The sequence below is a fragment of the Convolutriloba macropyga genome, chromosome 12 (assembly GCF_964194025.1).
Source record: "Convolutriloba macropyga chromosome 12, txConMacr16.3, whole genome shotgun sequence".
NCBI lineage: Eukaryota > Metazoa > Xenacoelomorpha > Acoela > Convolutidae > Convolutriloba > Convolutriloba macropyga.
The window spans coordinates 24016763-24033019 of NC_134479.1; the positions used below are offsets into that span (position 1 = coordinate 24016763).

A 16257-nucleotide genomic window follows, 5' to 3' on the forward strand; every position below is an offset into this window, starting at 1 on the left:
GATCAGCTCTCTGAAACAAGAGATAAAGGTGCTCAAACCTAACTACAGCGCCGTTCTGCAGTGAAATACACAAAATGAAAAAGTTTTACCAGCTGCGTTCAGCAAGTCCGGAAGCGGAATTTTTGATATGGCAGTACCAAACCAAAATAAGAGTCTCTACAACACCTTCAGAGGGCGTATCAACAGCACAACTAGCTCAAAAAGACACAAACCAGATGAGGACGAGGACACAGTTATTACTGACGACTTGCCGATTAGAAATAGGATGAAAGTAAGAAAATAGAATTTTGGAACAAAGCAAAGTCAAAACGACTTCAATGGCATCAAGAAAAAACCATCGAGACGGCATATTTTTCTTGGGAGGCTGAACTCCAACTGCAAGGAAGGCATGATCAAGAATTGGTGCAGCGAAGGTGGAGCGGAAGTACTGCACTTAAGAGAAATTACCAAGAAGGCTCTAAATTGAAAAGCTTTCACTTAGTTTTTAAAGAGGATGCACATGAGCTAATACAACTTGATAATTTCTGGCCCAGTAATGCCGTACATGGGCGTTTCTACCTAAATGAGGAGGCTAGAAGTTGGCTTAGATCACTTCCGCCTGACTCCCCCACTGATCAATGACTCAACAGCTTCTGCTGCGCTCTGCTTAATGCGCGTTCTGTCAGAAATAAAACTGATCTTCTAGAAGACGAAATTCTATCAAATGACTTTGATCTTTTCTTCATCAACGAAACTTGGATTTCTTACAATACTGATGAAAATTGGTTAATCAGACAAATTTATTCTAATTCTCTTTGCTTTGATCACTTCAGCTTCCCAAGAACCTACGGAAAAGGGGGTGGACTAGCAATTATTTATAAAAAACAGCTCAATATTACGATAATGTCGCATGGTTGCTCACAATCGTTTGAGCACGTGTGGCTTCAAGTTAGAACAACAGAAATAATTCTTATTTGTTTACTGTACCGGCCACCTATCCCAAATACAGTTGAGTTTTGGAAGTTTTTATATGAGGAAGTTTTGCCTAAGTCACTCGAGTTCAGAATCGTAGTAGTTGGCGACTTTATTCTGCCTCACAGCAAGGCTCTGACCAGCTTCCTTGAGGAAACGTTTTTGACCCAACTAGTAAATGAACCGACCCATCAGAGTGGAAATGTGCTTGACCTAATTCTTACTAACGATAATGAACGTGTCTCTCTGATTTCTGTCAATGAGTTGAGCTTTTCTGATCACAAACTTATCAAGTTCAGAATATCATCCCTATTCAAGTCCAGAAATTGTGAACCAGCCACAAGAAAAATTTGGAGAAAAACAGATTGGAGTGCTTTTAATAATGCAGTAGAATTACCTCTCTGCCTGAATCAACACATTCACTGCCCTAACGACTTAGCAAATTTGTTACTCGAAACATTTTCTACAGCTGTAGAGGAAGCTGTCCCAAGCGAAAAGTGCAGTCTAAAACAAATGATATGCCCATTTTTTGACGAAGAGCTGGAATTTCTGAAACGATATCGCCGAAAGAGAGAAAGGTTTTACCAGAAGAACCCCTCTATTGAAAATAAAATTGAATTTCAGCTATCAATTTCCAACTATAAGAAAGTTTTTAGAAAAAATAAGTTAGCGTTTTTTGACAAAAATATAAACCAAAACTTGAATCTTCGTTCAAAATTCTCAAATTTCAATCAGCTCTTGGGCGTTCCCGGTGAACAAAAACTTCCTAAGAGTTGGGGCTCACATTCAAAAACAGCAGAGGAGTTTAGGAAGTACTTCACAAACAAAATTGTTGACCTTAGAAACTCAATACCCAATCCCACCAAAACGAAATTGACTGATGTTTCAGTGTCCAGTCATATCTTTCATTTTTCTCCCTTACACGAATTCAAGCTGATAGAGATACACAAGTTAAATACCGCACTTAGGAATCTTTCAAACAGCTACTGTGATCTGGATCCAATTCCCACCTCGGTTGCAAAACAAACTTTCCATCTCTGGTCTAATCATTTTATAAACCTTGCTAACAGCAGCTTCGAACAAGGCGTCTACCCTGATGTTTTTAAAGTAGCAATCATAAAACCAAAGCTTAAGAAAGTTTCACTTGACCCAGAGGTAGCCAAAAACTATCGACCTCTTGCCAACACCATATTTTTCTCGAAACTGCTAGAACGACTAGCCACCGATGAACTCAAACGATATCTTGAAGAAAATAAACTGCTTGACGTCAAACAGTCTGCTTAGAGAACTGATCACTCTACTGAAACTTGTTTACTGAAAACCGTTAATGATGTTTTAACTGATCTGAATTTAGACAAGAAAGTTCTTATTATTGGCCTAGACCTTTCTGCAGCCTTTGACACAATTGACTATAATATTTTTGCTGACATATTAGAAAAACGCTTTAGAATCACAGGGAAGTGCAAAAACTGGATAATGTCGTACTTAAATACAAGAAAACAGAAAGTACAAATTGGCAACAAGTTTTCTTTTGACTCTGATGTTAATTACGGAGTTCCCCAGGGTTCGATCCTGGGACCTCTACTGTTTACCATGTATATAACCCCAATTGGCGACTTCATGCGACAAAATGAGCTGAATTATCAGATATACGCTGATGACACGCTAATTTTATCTAATTTGAGCCAGACTGACATAAATTCACAAATCAACAACATAACCAATAAATTGTATAATCGTTTTCAAGTGTTTAATGAGATGAAGCTTAAAGTCAACGCCGAGAAAACAGAAATAATGCTAATTTCGTCAAGAAAACGGAAACTCCAAATCAATGAGGTTCAATTAGCGGACGAATTGCTAACCCTGAAACCGAAAATAGTCTCCCTGGGGGTAATTCTCGATCAGCACCTAAGCATGTCGGACCATGTCAATTCAGTTGCTCGTTCCTGTTACAATGAACTTCGTAAACTCTACAAAATAAAGCACTTTCTCACTTTGGAAACCAGAAAAGTTGCTGTACAGAACCTCATTATTTCGCGTCTCGATTATTGCAATTCTCTTTTGTCAGGGATCAATAAGATGGACATTATGAAGCTGCAAAGAGTGCAAAATGCTGCCTGCCGGTTCATTTTTTCCTTGTATAAATACGAGTCGAGTAAAGATTTCATGTTTAACCTGCACTGGCTGCCCGTTGAAAAGCGCATTGATTTTAAAATTTTAATTTTCGTTCACAAAATAATGCATAACTGTCCTGCTCCAGAGTACATTCGAAGTCTTATTACACTGCAGCCTAAAAATGATTCCAAACGATCAGTTAATTTGTGGAAAGCTGTTCCAGTCAGGTCTAAAAACTCCTATGGTGATAGAGCATTTAGTATTCGCGGTCCTAAGTTATGGAACAAGTTACCAATTAATTTGAGAAAAATTAGCAACCACTACATGTTCAGGAGAGAATTGAAGAGTTTCCTTTTCACAAGTTATTATCAACGTTAATGTGCACGGTTAGTGCTGAAGCTCTTTTAATTCTAATACTCTTTATCTGAATAGTTTGCAGCAAAGTACTCGGTTAGAGTTGAAGATCGACAAATCAAGAGCGTGCTTTGGACGTATTCTTTTGGAAAAAAGCCCGGTTAGGGCTGAAGATATTTTACAAATTCCAATATTTTTTATCTGTATGAATTAATGAGTTTGCAGTAAAGTACTCGGTTAGAGTTGAAGATCGACAAATCAAGTGCGTGTTCTGGACGTATTCTTGTGGAAAAAATGCCCGGTTAGGGCTGAAGATATTCTACAGATGCTATGTGCCACCAGCTTTGTGTAATGAAAGGGTGGATAAAGAAAGACTGGACTACTACTACTATATATATATATATATATATATATATATATATATATATATATATATATTTATATATATATATATAGAGAGAGAGAGACCAACAGGGCGACAAAGGCTCACCAAGAAATTTGGTTCCAAAAATAATAAGGTGCAAACTTATGATAAAAAATTTGCTCCTTAAAAGAAATTTTGTTTGACCAGACGGAAAAAAGTTGAAGTTACAATCGCAAATAACCATTGTTTTTTTTAGATCAAGCGGGGATTGGTAACAAATAGCAAAGTGTAATCCATTGATTCGAAGAGAATAGAATACTGCTAAAACAAAAAGAGTAGAATTTTGGAGAACTGATACTGTCTCACGTCTCTTTGCCATGACGAGGGCGCCACCTATTCAACTACATCAATGTACAGCTCTTCTAGACAAAATATTAAAAGGTCCCAATTTATAAGTATCGACTTAAAAAGGACAACCTATCAGGTTCATGATTAATGTCTTCATGTTTCAATGTATGGTCTCTTATTGGGTTTTCTTTGTATAGAAAAAAAGATGGCTGTAATGTTTTATTGTTGCGAGTTAGTGGCAAACAAAAAAAATTTTCTCAGAATATTCAACGCTTCTCCAGATGATCCTCATTTTGAAAATTTATCGTTCTTGTCATTTCGTGCAAAGTCTAAAACAACAATCTGTGATATTTTATGTCACCAAATTTTCCGATAACCTTTTAAATTCAAAACATTTGTTTTCTTTAACCGACGAAAAGCGCGTAACTGCTTTGATCAGTTTTGTCGAAGCAGAAGCGACAAAAATTGGCAATATCTTATGTTCATTTCGTAAAAAATCTCAACTACGGGATTCCTGAGTTGGGATTTTTGTTCAATTTCAGCACATGAAATGGTCGGTCCTCGCAGAATTTAGTTCTTCACAACAGATCACAGCCCTTAAGTGTTTTTTTTTTATCAATTTCAATTTTTTGGTCTATTTTTAAAGGTATGAAGCGTCGGTATTCATAGATTTTAAAAGAAAAAAGCCTCGATTTCGGCATTTTTTGTACAAAAAAGCTCCGGATTTGTCGGTATTGTTGAAGAAGTTTGAAATTATAATGACAATATGGATCATCTTACTTCTATAATTGCTGTCTTCGCTCTCAGATGTGAAAACCTTCACTGTGGTGTTTCTCATGAATCCACTCATAGTGAGTCTGTATGCACCCTCACGTGACTGTTCCGGATCCACTCTGATTATCTTTCTGTGGAACTGGTTGATCAATGATGCCTGCGGCGTCCGACCTAAATCGCTATTTAATTTGCTAGTAATTATCAGAGATTTTTTTGGACGTGAAAAAATTTAGCCGAGGCGGCGACTTTAAACTGTCACATGCGCAGAGCATAAGTCAATAAAATGAGAGCACCCAGGTTGAGGTCCCATCCAGAAGTGACCTTAGATCAGACTATCCCCAGACCGAAGTGAACTCTGATCATGCTTAAATGCTCTCGAAACCAATCGCAGACCCTGTAATACTGGTCTGGGAACACGCTGTGCGTTAGACTTGGGTCTGATCAGTGGTCACTTCCGGATGGGACCTCAACCTGGGCAAGCGGCGGAATTTTTTTGTACTTGAGACTTTTGATTGGTCAGTTTAATCTACTATTAGAGCACACTTAGCTTTAAAAAAGTGTAGAAAGTAGCGTAACGAAGTTACATGACCGTATCTACCCCTCCCTTGTTGCTTAAATCCTCATTTCACCAACGTTATTTCGCTCTGTACCCGTTAGGCTTTAGGCTCCGTTACAGGTGACTAATTGTGGCTAATTTGAAGTATTTTTTAAAATTTTTGGAGACAGTTTAAGCTTTAGTATCTCAGTACTTCAAATTCTGTGATACTTGTTTAAGTTTCCAAACTGGTGCCATGAATGCCGGAACACATTTGGACCTTTTGTCCTTTTAGGGGTGAACTAGTTAATATGTTAATTGATTTCCAACGTTCTCCACTTTCATCAAAATACAGTTTTAGAGTTGATAATTGCGTATCTTTATGCCATTTGATATCATTTTTTTAAAAAAATCAATGGACAGGTGGAAACCAAAAAAATAGTAACTACTTTGAAATACAGTCCACGCTTTTAAATACATTTGGTGGCGTGATAGCCGAGAGGTAAGGTGTGTGCTTCACACGCCAATGATTGAGAGTTCAACCCCCTGCTTCCGTGAAGTTGTCAGTGTAAGGATGAGCTCTTACTTAACCATAGCTCCAGCTTGACCAAAGCCTGATCAATGTTGGCTGCAATGATGGTACCACGTGAAAGTTTCAGACGCAAAAAGTGGCCAAAGTTACCAAAAAAGAGCAATGCTGCTCATAAAAAGAACAGTCTGAAATGTGGGGAATAATAAGAAAAAGGGCAGTTGAGAACAGGCTGCTGTAGGCCGAATGCTGTTCCGCTGTGATTACGCAGGAACCAAAATTATTATTATTATTATTATTACATTCCTTCCGCTGATAATGAAATACTTAAATAACAATAAACTACCGTGGGACTGCTATGATCCAAGAATTTATAATTGTGAAGGGAATGCATACTTCTTGCAGGCGTATTGCAAGATCCTTGTAAGATTTTAACTTCGGGCTATTTTTTTTTTCAATTTAAGGTGAAACCTTTTTTGAGACCGTTTAAACACTTTTTTATTCCTTAGACAAAACTCATATCTTGCAAGGTTTCATACGCACATCACTAGGGAAAGAAACAAACCTCTTTTGTTGAGATTTAAGAGTTTATGATAAACATTTAACTCTCCCGTGGAATCATTGAATCCGGGATAGTAAAACTAACTAGTCAAATCAATTACTGTTGCTATGCTATTTTGAAATGACTGGCGACAAAGATTCAGAAAAAAATAAGAGATAACTTTGCGTTTATTAAAATTAATGGAGATTCAGTGTTGATATCGAATTTATTTTCATTATGGAATCTACTACTCAATTTTATTAGGTATTATGGCCTTCGAAGTCATTCCGTTCTGATTCCTATTTCAGGCAAAAATCAAGTTTTCATAAAAATTCACTAAACCATCTTCATTTAAGCTACAATTGGTTGAAATTTTTGTTATCTCTATACAACAATCAATTAGGCATAAAAGCTGTATCATTTTTGTTCAGTCTCTGTTCGAAAAGTGACGTTTGATTTTCAATCGTTTTGCAAATTAATGTTATTTATATTTCAGCAAAAAATAGTTTTCCTGATATTAGGAATTACTAAAGAGATAGTAAGATGGTTTAGATAAATTTGGAGATCATGTTTACTCGAGAGTTTTGACATTTTTGGTCAAATTTTTAACGTCAAGGAGAGGAATATGGCAACAGTTGCTTCAGTAATGCTAGAAAAGTAAAGGAGACAAAATTTGGGTAGTTCTAAGGCCTAAAATTCTTTTGATCTTTTTAGAAGAATCTGTTTGAGGACAAATTTAGGACATTTTTTTAAAAAATTTAAGTTAATTGAGGACAAATTTGTAGCACACCTATTAAACCAGGTAGAGGAATAAAACTGTATAGGAACATTCTTTTTCCAAAAATTTGGGTCATATAAATTTCAGCGTTTGCACCCCCTTAGTCGGTTAGTAGAAAAACTGTTGCCCTACTGTTTTCTTTAGTTCAGTTAAATTTGGTTGATCGATATATTTGACGTAGAAATTCCTAAGTGGAATCAACAAAAAGCTAATTACGAATACACTTTTTACCTAATTAAAGTTTTTTAAACTTTGATTTTTACGAAGTGTTATGCAGATTAAAATATATGCGAGGATTTTAGAGATTACCGTCATTTCATTCACTAATGGTTAATTCATTTATCTAATGGTAGATATTCTTGCTCAATTTATGCTAATATTAGAAAAAAAAGTACTGAAATTAATAGCTCAAACAAAAACTTAGGCTGATATTAAAATCTCTTTTAACTGTTGGTATGATTTGGATTTAAATGTGGAGCCACATTGTTTTGGATATTCATATTTCTCAGGATTGTTTAACGTCAACAAGATGCGAAATGAAGCAATTGTTTTATTAACACTATTACGAAAATAGATAGAAATAACGAGTGGTTTCAAAAGCCAAAATTATTTCAAAAGTTTTGTCAAAATTTGTTTGTGTTTTGGGGATTTTTTTCCGATTGCAACATTATAATGCTGTTTTTCTCTTTTCAAAAGATCTTGAATCTGATTTATGTTTAATAGTGCTGCATAAAACCTAATGTTTGAATCGATCAATGAATAGTTCATGAAACTGTTGTAAATTTTATATGTTTACTCATAATTTTTGAACTCTATGGTTTTTTATTCATTTTTGTCAATTCTTAGTTTTAAGGAATGTCTGCACCAATATATTGTTCTTGTTGAACAGTTTTGTCATTTTTATGATTTTGAAATCACGCTACTGTAAAATGTTGATTAGTTTTTAATTGCTGATTATTTGATCTGATTGAGTTCTGATTATTGATTTTTGGTGAATGAGAGAACATATCAGCTCACTCAGAAGTCATTAGTGAAAATGCATAGCGTTTTCTTTCAAAATTTTTTTGTTTTCCTGAAACCATCGAGTTCGTTATTACTTTTTGTTTTAGTTGCTTTGGCACTCTTTAATATCAATTTGCTTGTTTCTAATTTAGCTTTTCTCTGTATTTTGTTGTGTTATTATCAATGAATCTCATTAATGGAGGCTTTCTAGGAGCCAAATTTGAACTTTTTTTGCAGCTGAAATTACCGGTCATGAAAACAAAAAACGATCTGCGTGTTTCAGTTGCTGCATACCATAAAATGTTTGATGATTATAATCTGCGGTTCAGTGTTCTAACCAAGCGTTTTGTGTTTCTTATCTTGAGTTTTTTTCGAAATCATTTTGTGGTTTGCTAATACTTCTTTCTCGCTTGTTTCATGTTCTGTTCTTGATCGGTTCCAACAAAATTAAGGCAAGTTGTGTGATTGTTTTTGAGCTAATTTTGTCTAGATGAATTTAACATCAACATAAACGGAAGAAGATTGAATTTTCCTTAAAAAAAATTTTGTTCTGTTTATTTACGTTTACTATTACACAAATTTTGGCTCATTAAAAGCCGAATTTATTGTAAAAACGTAGAAAACATATTTGATAGCTTCTTCAATTTTTAGGTTTCTTCGGAATTTAACGAAATTCACACTTTCTATCCTTTCCGAACAGTTGCCTTCTTGATTTTCAGAAACGACTATCGAATCACGCGTTAAATAGTGAAAGAGTACCATTTCTGCTGAATTTATTTTTTCCTCGCGTACTCAATAAATTTTATCCGGAACAAAAAATTCAAATAAAGTTAATAAGGTTTAATTAATCACGATTAGGATTAAGCTTCGCTTCTAAAAGGATCATACTGTCTGAGGTTTGGTTATTTTTTAGATGGAAATTGATTTCAGATTCTGAATTTCAATGTCTGACAGAAAGAGGTGTTTTGGGCACTCCAGAAAACAAATAGTCATTTTGGCTGCTCCAAAAAGTATATTGAAGTTGATTTCTGCTTTGTTTATGTTTTTCATTTCTGTTTTAATTTTTTTCCGTATGAACATGAAATGTATTACTCAATTTTCGTTACCTCTAAAAAATAAACAAACGGTTGTTAAATTCACTGGTTATTTTGTCTGTCGGAAGTTGAGAATGTGTCATGTGTCACATTACAGTGCCTGATCTACCCTTGGAACTGGGACCTTTTCCTATTGCTGCTTGGCTATTTAGAAGTTTTAACCAAGAATATGAATTCGTTCTGTCGAAAAATTTTTTGAGCAAACACACATACTACTTTGCATCCTTTTTGATTTTTAAAATCGAAGCTCAAGATAGACAACAGGAGACAGCTATTATCAACAATTTTTACCATTGGTACGAAAGAGAGAGAGAGAGAGAGAGAGAGAGAGAGAGAGAGAGATAGAAAGAGAGAGAGAGAAAGTGATAAGACCAATAGATGGAACCTTGAAGACCAAAGAATGTGTTTGTCAGAGAAAATTAAGACAAATTGTCGACAGTGTTTCATTAAAAAACGATATACAATTTCTTCTGTGTTACAAAGAGTTTGAAAAAGCCAAAACTGGCTTTTTTAAATATTTTTTTCGAATCTTTACGTTCTTTGTATGACAAAAAAGAACTCGTATAAATCATATATGACCTAAAATGGTTTCAAAGAGTTTTCAATTTTCAATTTGCATTTTTTTACCAATGGAACTGCCAATTATGGCTTTATTTGTTTATCCTGAAAATCAATAAACAATTTTTCCCTTGCATCTTTTTTTTCATATGATCCCCGTATGTATACTAAGAAATCATACAAATCATATCTGACCTAGTTCGATTACAAAGAAAAAAATTTTTTTTTCAGCACATTCTGCAAAATTGAGTGTTCTTTTCTTTATAAGTATGTTAGAATATAACGAATGAAGCCTTTTGAGAGTTGGTTTCATTTTTCAATGATCCTTGTTTGACTACCAAGAAATCATACAAATCATATCTGAGTTAATGCGAAATCAAAGATAATTGTATGATCGGTGATCCGGGATTAGGCTAAACTTCTTTTTGTTTTTTGTTTTCTTCATTGATTTGCTCCACTTTTCAACGTTAAATATTTAGATTTTCTATCAATTGAGCAGGTCTACGCCAATTAGAGAATTTTGTCTCTGTCAGTACCCAGGTTTAGATCCAGACCAAAATGGTTTCTGATAACACCGTCCCAAACAAAAGGGACCTCTGGTCAGACCGAACCAGACTGAAGTGCCTTCTGATTAGACTATCGTGAGCTCGAAGCTTCGTGTGCGCTTAAAGTGCCTTTGAAATGCTCCTCTGGGCAGACTAATGTGCGCTCGAAAGTCATCCCGTCGTCAGACTTTTATGCGCTCGAATCCGCCTCTGATCAGACTGAAGTGCTCTCAAAACAACCTCTGATCAGGCTGAAGTGCGCTCAAAATTGCTAATGATCACAATAAAGTGCGCTCAAAATCACCTCTGATCAGACGAAAGTGCACTCGAGGTTGCCTCTGTTTAGACTAAAGTCCGTTCAAAATAGTCTGATCAGAGAAAGATTTTGAACTTGAAAAAATCTCTCAATATCGCTATAATATACTCATTTCCACAAAATTGATGTTATCAATCTTATATTAAACCAACGAAAAGCCAATTCCCAAAGAACTGTTAATGAAATTAAAACCAACAAAAACTATTGAGTTGCCACTAATTTAAGTTTTTAACTTAAAAAAATGAACTTAGACAGCTTTGAATAAAAACACCTTGATCTTTTTTGATTCCACCACAATCTCTTCTTGAGGGGGCTTGTTGTTATCAATTGGACCCTTGGGTTCTGATCAACCCCATCAAATTTTCAGATGGAGTTCAGATCAGAGTACTGCTTTACTATTGACTCTTTCCAGATGCAACAAGTGTCAGTAAAAAACAAAGACACTTAAAAAAAATCGCTCGACTTAGCCTCTGGTCAGACTAGTGTGCGAATGAAACTGCCTCTGATCAGACCATCCCTGAAAGAAGTGACCTCTGATCAGGCAAGTTCCAGACTATTCTCCAGAAAAAAGTGCACTCGAAATCTTTACTTTCCTTGTATGACTACCAAGAACTCATATGAATCATATATGACCTAGTATGATTTCAAAGAATTTTCACTGTTTAATTTGCCTTTTTTACCAATGGAATTGCCAATTATGGCTTTAATTGATTCTGCTGAAACTCAATAAACAATTTTTTCCCTTGCATCTTTTTTTCATATGATCCCCGTATGTATACTAAGAAATCATACAAATCATATCTGACCTAGTTCGATTACAAAAAATTTTTTTTTCAACACATTCTGCAAAAATGATTGCTTTTTTTCAGTATAAATATGTTAGAATATAACGAATGGAGCCAATTGAGAGTAGGTTTTAGTTTTAGAATGTTCTTTGTATGACTGGCAAGAAATCATACAAATAATATATGACTTAATACCAAATCATAGAAAGTTGTAAGATCGGTGATCCGGGATTAGCCTGACCGTTCTTTTCGAATCCTCCTGTTTTTCTTTTCTTCATTGATCAATTTTCAACGTTAAATATAAATGTGCCTCCGTGAAGCTGTCTGTGTAAGGATGAGCTCTTACTTAACCATAGCTTCAGGTTGACCATAGCCTGAACAATGTTGGCTGTAATGATGGTACCACATGAAAGTTTCAGACGCAAAAAAGTGGCCATAGGCTCCAAAAAAGAGCAATGCTGCTCATAGAAAGAATAGTCTGAAATGTGGGGAATAATAAGAAAAAGGGCAGCTGAGAACAGGCTACTGTTGGCCTAATGCTGTTCCGCTGCGATTACGCAGGAGCCAAAATTATTATTATTTCTGTTCCCTTTGGTTTTCATCTTCTGTGAGAAACCACAAGATTTTGCTGTAAATTGAGCAGGTCTACACCAATTAGAGAACTCTGTCTCTGTCGCTAATCAATTCATCTTTGAATGTAAGAATATTCTCTATAACTAAAACCAATAATTGACTATAGTTACAAACCTGCACTCCATGAGTGGATGTGATTTGATTGCGACTGCTGTGGATTGTTGCTGTTAATATTGTCATTCGATGACATGGGCGATGAAGATGAGGAAGAGTCCTTTTTTAGATCAAAGAAGTCAATTGAAGCATGCCACAATGTCTCAAAATTGCAGGCTGTCAGTACAAACTCTAGCCACACCCCGTCGCATTTAGCCATGTAATACACACTATAGCAACAAAAAGTAGAATAAAGGAATATTCGAAATGGTGCCCTCCTCTCCCTTGATCAAGCTTTGTTTGTTTAAAGAGTAAAAAACTAATCAATTTTTGTGCGCTATTATTGATTTTTAAAGCTAATTATTGAACACGAATTTGTATGAAATAAACTAAGTTCATTGGGGGAGGGGACGCGGAGGGAAAAAATAATTTCGAAGTCAAAGTATTCAAGACATTTTGCTCGGAAACTTTTCAAAATTTATGACAATCTTGTTTTAAATGCTTATCTCAACTAAATCATGAAAAAACAGCAGCAGAATTTGTAGGATAACCAGTTCAATCACTGCTATAAGATGACAGGGTTGAAAGTTTCCAACATATTTTCAACAATTATAAATGGCAAAAGTGGCCAACATTTCAACAGATCTTACAGTTAAAATCTAGATGATTGCTTTTGTATGTTTAATCGCAGAACTGTTTTTCAGATCTACTCGAAAATCAATTAGTTTTTTTTACGAACACAATTTTTCAACAAGTTTCACCAATGCTCGTTACTCTGCTTTCCCAGTGGAACAAAACTGGAACATATTGATATGCCCATCGTAACAACCCAGGCTTAGGCCTCGACTTATGAAAAGACCATGCTCGATCCAAATTGACCATGAAAAGACCTTAGATCGATTTCAATTGTCATCTCAACTGTATCAGTTTTCTGCTTCTGGATTTTACCCCGAAACAATTTTCTGCTTCTCAACTTTTTTCCGACGCAAGTTTCGGCATCTGGATTTTGTCCCGACCCAATTTTATGCAGGTGGACTTTACTCTGACCCAAAAATGTGCTTTTCGACTTTACTTCGACAATTTTCTGCATCTGTACTTTAGCTGGACCAAAGTTTTGCTTCTGGAATTTAATTGAACCCAAGTTTCTGCAATCTGGACTTCATCTTGATAGTATATTTTGTGCCTGGACTGTAGCCTGACTCAAAATAATTAACTACAAAAATTAGGTTGAGCTGTCATGATTCAAGCAAAAACGTTTTACGGTTCTACATTTCTGCCTCGAAAAAGTTCCGAAGAAAAATCAGAGTACATTTCAAATGAAATCGGTCAAAATAAATATATGCACGACAGTGTGTGCATTAATAGGTGACCTTCAAAAAAGCTCGAGAATGAAATTTCGCAACAAACAAAATAATACGACAGGCATTACAGCTACTTTTTTTGCTTCAAACGTCCTATGAATAGACTTTGACTCAATCCATGCAAGGGCCATGCTCCACCCACCAAAAAAACCTTGGCTCGACTTTTAATATGCTGTATTTCAACTCATGAAAAAAACGTTTGCATGACCCAAATCGCCTAAAAAAATATTTTTGTTTGACCCATGAAAAGACCATACTCGAACCGCAAAAATAAATCGTTTCAACTTTTAATATGCTTTAAGCTGTCTACTTCTTGAATTACCATTGAAAACTGTCTATTACCATGAAAACTCCGTACTTGACACAAAATTCCTATGACCCAAAACTTTTACTAGACCCAAGAAAATACTTTTCCTCGACTTTAACAGAGTGCTCGAATGTGTAACTTTGGTCAATAGTGACCCCCTCCCCCTATACCTTTTGAGTGTTTTCATAAGCCGAAGTCTAACCTTCGGAAAGACTCGAGATAAAAAACGAAAATATATGAATTTCGAGTATTTGTTTCACAGGACAGACTCTTTTTTAATATTGTATCAACAGACGATCTGCACTAACCTCTGATTCTCATTCACGCTCTTGTGTCAATATGCTTTATGGTCCAAAACATTTCGTGAAAAAAAGATTTGCTGTATATTTATGTATATTTTGGAAAGAAATCATTTGTCAGCATGTCAATGAACGACTGTGGTTACAGTGTTGAGTGGATCATAAACAATTCTCTCATTCATTCAGCAACAAAACAACTGCAAACCCTCTCTACCTAGTCTGCAGCATGCATGAGTTACTTTTTCTTCAACCGCATTTCTCGCTTTCGCCTGACAGTTTGGCTCTCTCATTGACCAGATACAAGAAACCCTATCTAGAGTCTTTTTGTGCATTTGGGTCTAATCTTCTTTATGCTGCTAGAGACCATCTTCGCGCAAGGCGGTGAAAAAAAGGAAAAAAGGATAAATAATAGAACCTACACCAGAGTTGACAATTCGAGGAGGGGGGGGGGGGTGGCATTCCTTACGATTCGCTAGGAAAGATGGATATCGTACAAGAATCTTGCAAATGCGTTTATCTTATCTTGCATGACCCTTCTAAACTGTCTGAAGATTTTTAGAGAGTTGTAAGGTCGCTCAAGAGATAAGCACATTTCAAAGATTCTTGTATGATGCCCATCTGTCTGAGAACATTTGTATTCTTACAATCTTGTATGATTACCCAAAAAACTTGCAAGATCTCGAAGAGATAGCTGTTAATTTCGCTCTTGTAGCTGAGAAATATGTGTTATTTGGTACCTTGTCGGCTGCAGAGTGGTGACTTCAACTTCAACTTCGAGTGAGTTTGGAAGGAACCTCGGACCATCCAGGAAGTTCTCGTCAGTTCCATGAAAACCACGAACTTGCTCCCACAATATAAGAGATGAATAGATAAAGATGACGATAAATTGCTTGATTGCCATGTTCTCAATGCTCAGATTGGTTATACTACCTAAAATGGTCGATAGTAAATAAAATTATCTCAAGACATTACAGTGGGCAACAAATGGGTAAGACAATTGTAACTGGCTATCAAAGAAAAGTTGAAGAACCGCGAAAATTCTCCGTGAGGGTAAGAAATTTAATTGAAGTTTCCACCGGAAAAGATTAATACTTTTGATTTTTTTTCAAGGGCAATGGAATGTTTTCATGATGCTTACATTATTCATCTGAAAAGATCTGTCAATGAAAGTTTTTTCGGGACATGCAAGTCAATGCATGGCGTAATTTTGGCCACATGTTATATAACCTAATCAAGTGTGATCGAATTTTCTGCTTAAAAGCGAACTGCAGAGAGAATTTGCGGTTTAAGTTTTTAATTCTTTGTTGTTTAAATTTGTCACATTTTGACGTTGTAAGCCATGCGAAAAGTCAATATGTATTGTAATAATACTTCTCTATATTACAATTGAAAACGAAGTTTAGATCAATACATTAAAAAGTTATAATTTCATAACTGCGCATTAATAAAGTCAAATTCTTCGTTTGAGAATTTTCTTGTGATTATTCGATCTCTTAAAAAGCCAGCGAAACGTGATAATACTTAGCAAGTGATTCTGACCGAGAAAATTTTGAATTCCACTCAGGCTAAAGTTGCATTTTTTACTTTCTCTCAAGTACCTGCTAAAATAATGAGCATTTTATTATTCAAACTCAAACTTAAGTCACCGCTCGAAGTCTCTCTATGCCGAATCTCAAGTCCCCTCAGGCCGAAAAATCAATCTGCAGAAACCATTTTTTTAAAAAAAACTTTCATTGACTTTTTTGTATATCTTCATTGAAAAATCCGTATTATTTTCGCAACACCAGTTATGAAGCATAATTTTTGCAGAAATTTATTAAATTTTGCATCTTTCTTTGAAATGATGCTTTAAGCGTTGCTTAATTTTGTCGGCTGAGGTACGGATAGGCTACGAGGTTTGAAATCCTGCTCAATTAAGTATAATGGTCTATTGACGCCAGGTGAACCAATTTTGGTGTTTTCACTCCTCGGGAAA

General features: G+C 35.5%; 1 protein-coding gene across 1 annotated transcript; it reads right to left on the reverse strand.

Annotated features, from left to right (window-relative positions):
* Positions 1–4772: 4772 nt before the first annotated feature.
* On the reverse strand, positions 4773–15839 carry LOC142350428 (uncharacterized). The gene is made up of 3 exons (XM_075402275.1): positions 15020–15839; positions 12337–12545; positions 4773–5077 (listed from the first exon to the last, which is right to left on the reverse strand). Exons 1-3 carry the CDS (start codon positions 15181–15183, stop codon positions 4773–4775), a joined length of 678 nt encoding a protein of 225 aa, XP_075258390.1. The 5' UTR covers positions 15184–15839.
* Positions 15840–16257: the final 418 nt, after the last annotated feature.

Coding starts and splice junctions, on each gene's coding strand:
- LOC142350428 (XM_075402275.1), bottom strand. CDS start 15,183: ATGGCAATCAAGCAATTTATCGTCATCTTTATCTATTCATCTCTTATA. Junction 12,546..15,019: donor ACCACTCTGCAGCCGACAAG/GTACCAAATAAC, acceptor TTGTTGCTATAG/TGTGTATTACATGGCTAAAT. Junction 5,078..12,336: donor CATCCACTCATGGAGTGCAG/GTTTGTAACTAT, acceptor ATAGCGATTTAG/GTCGGACGCCGCAGGCATCA.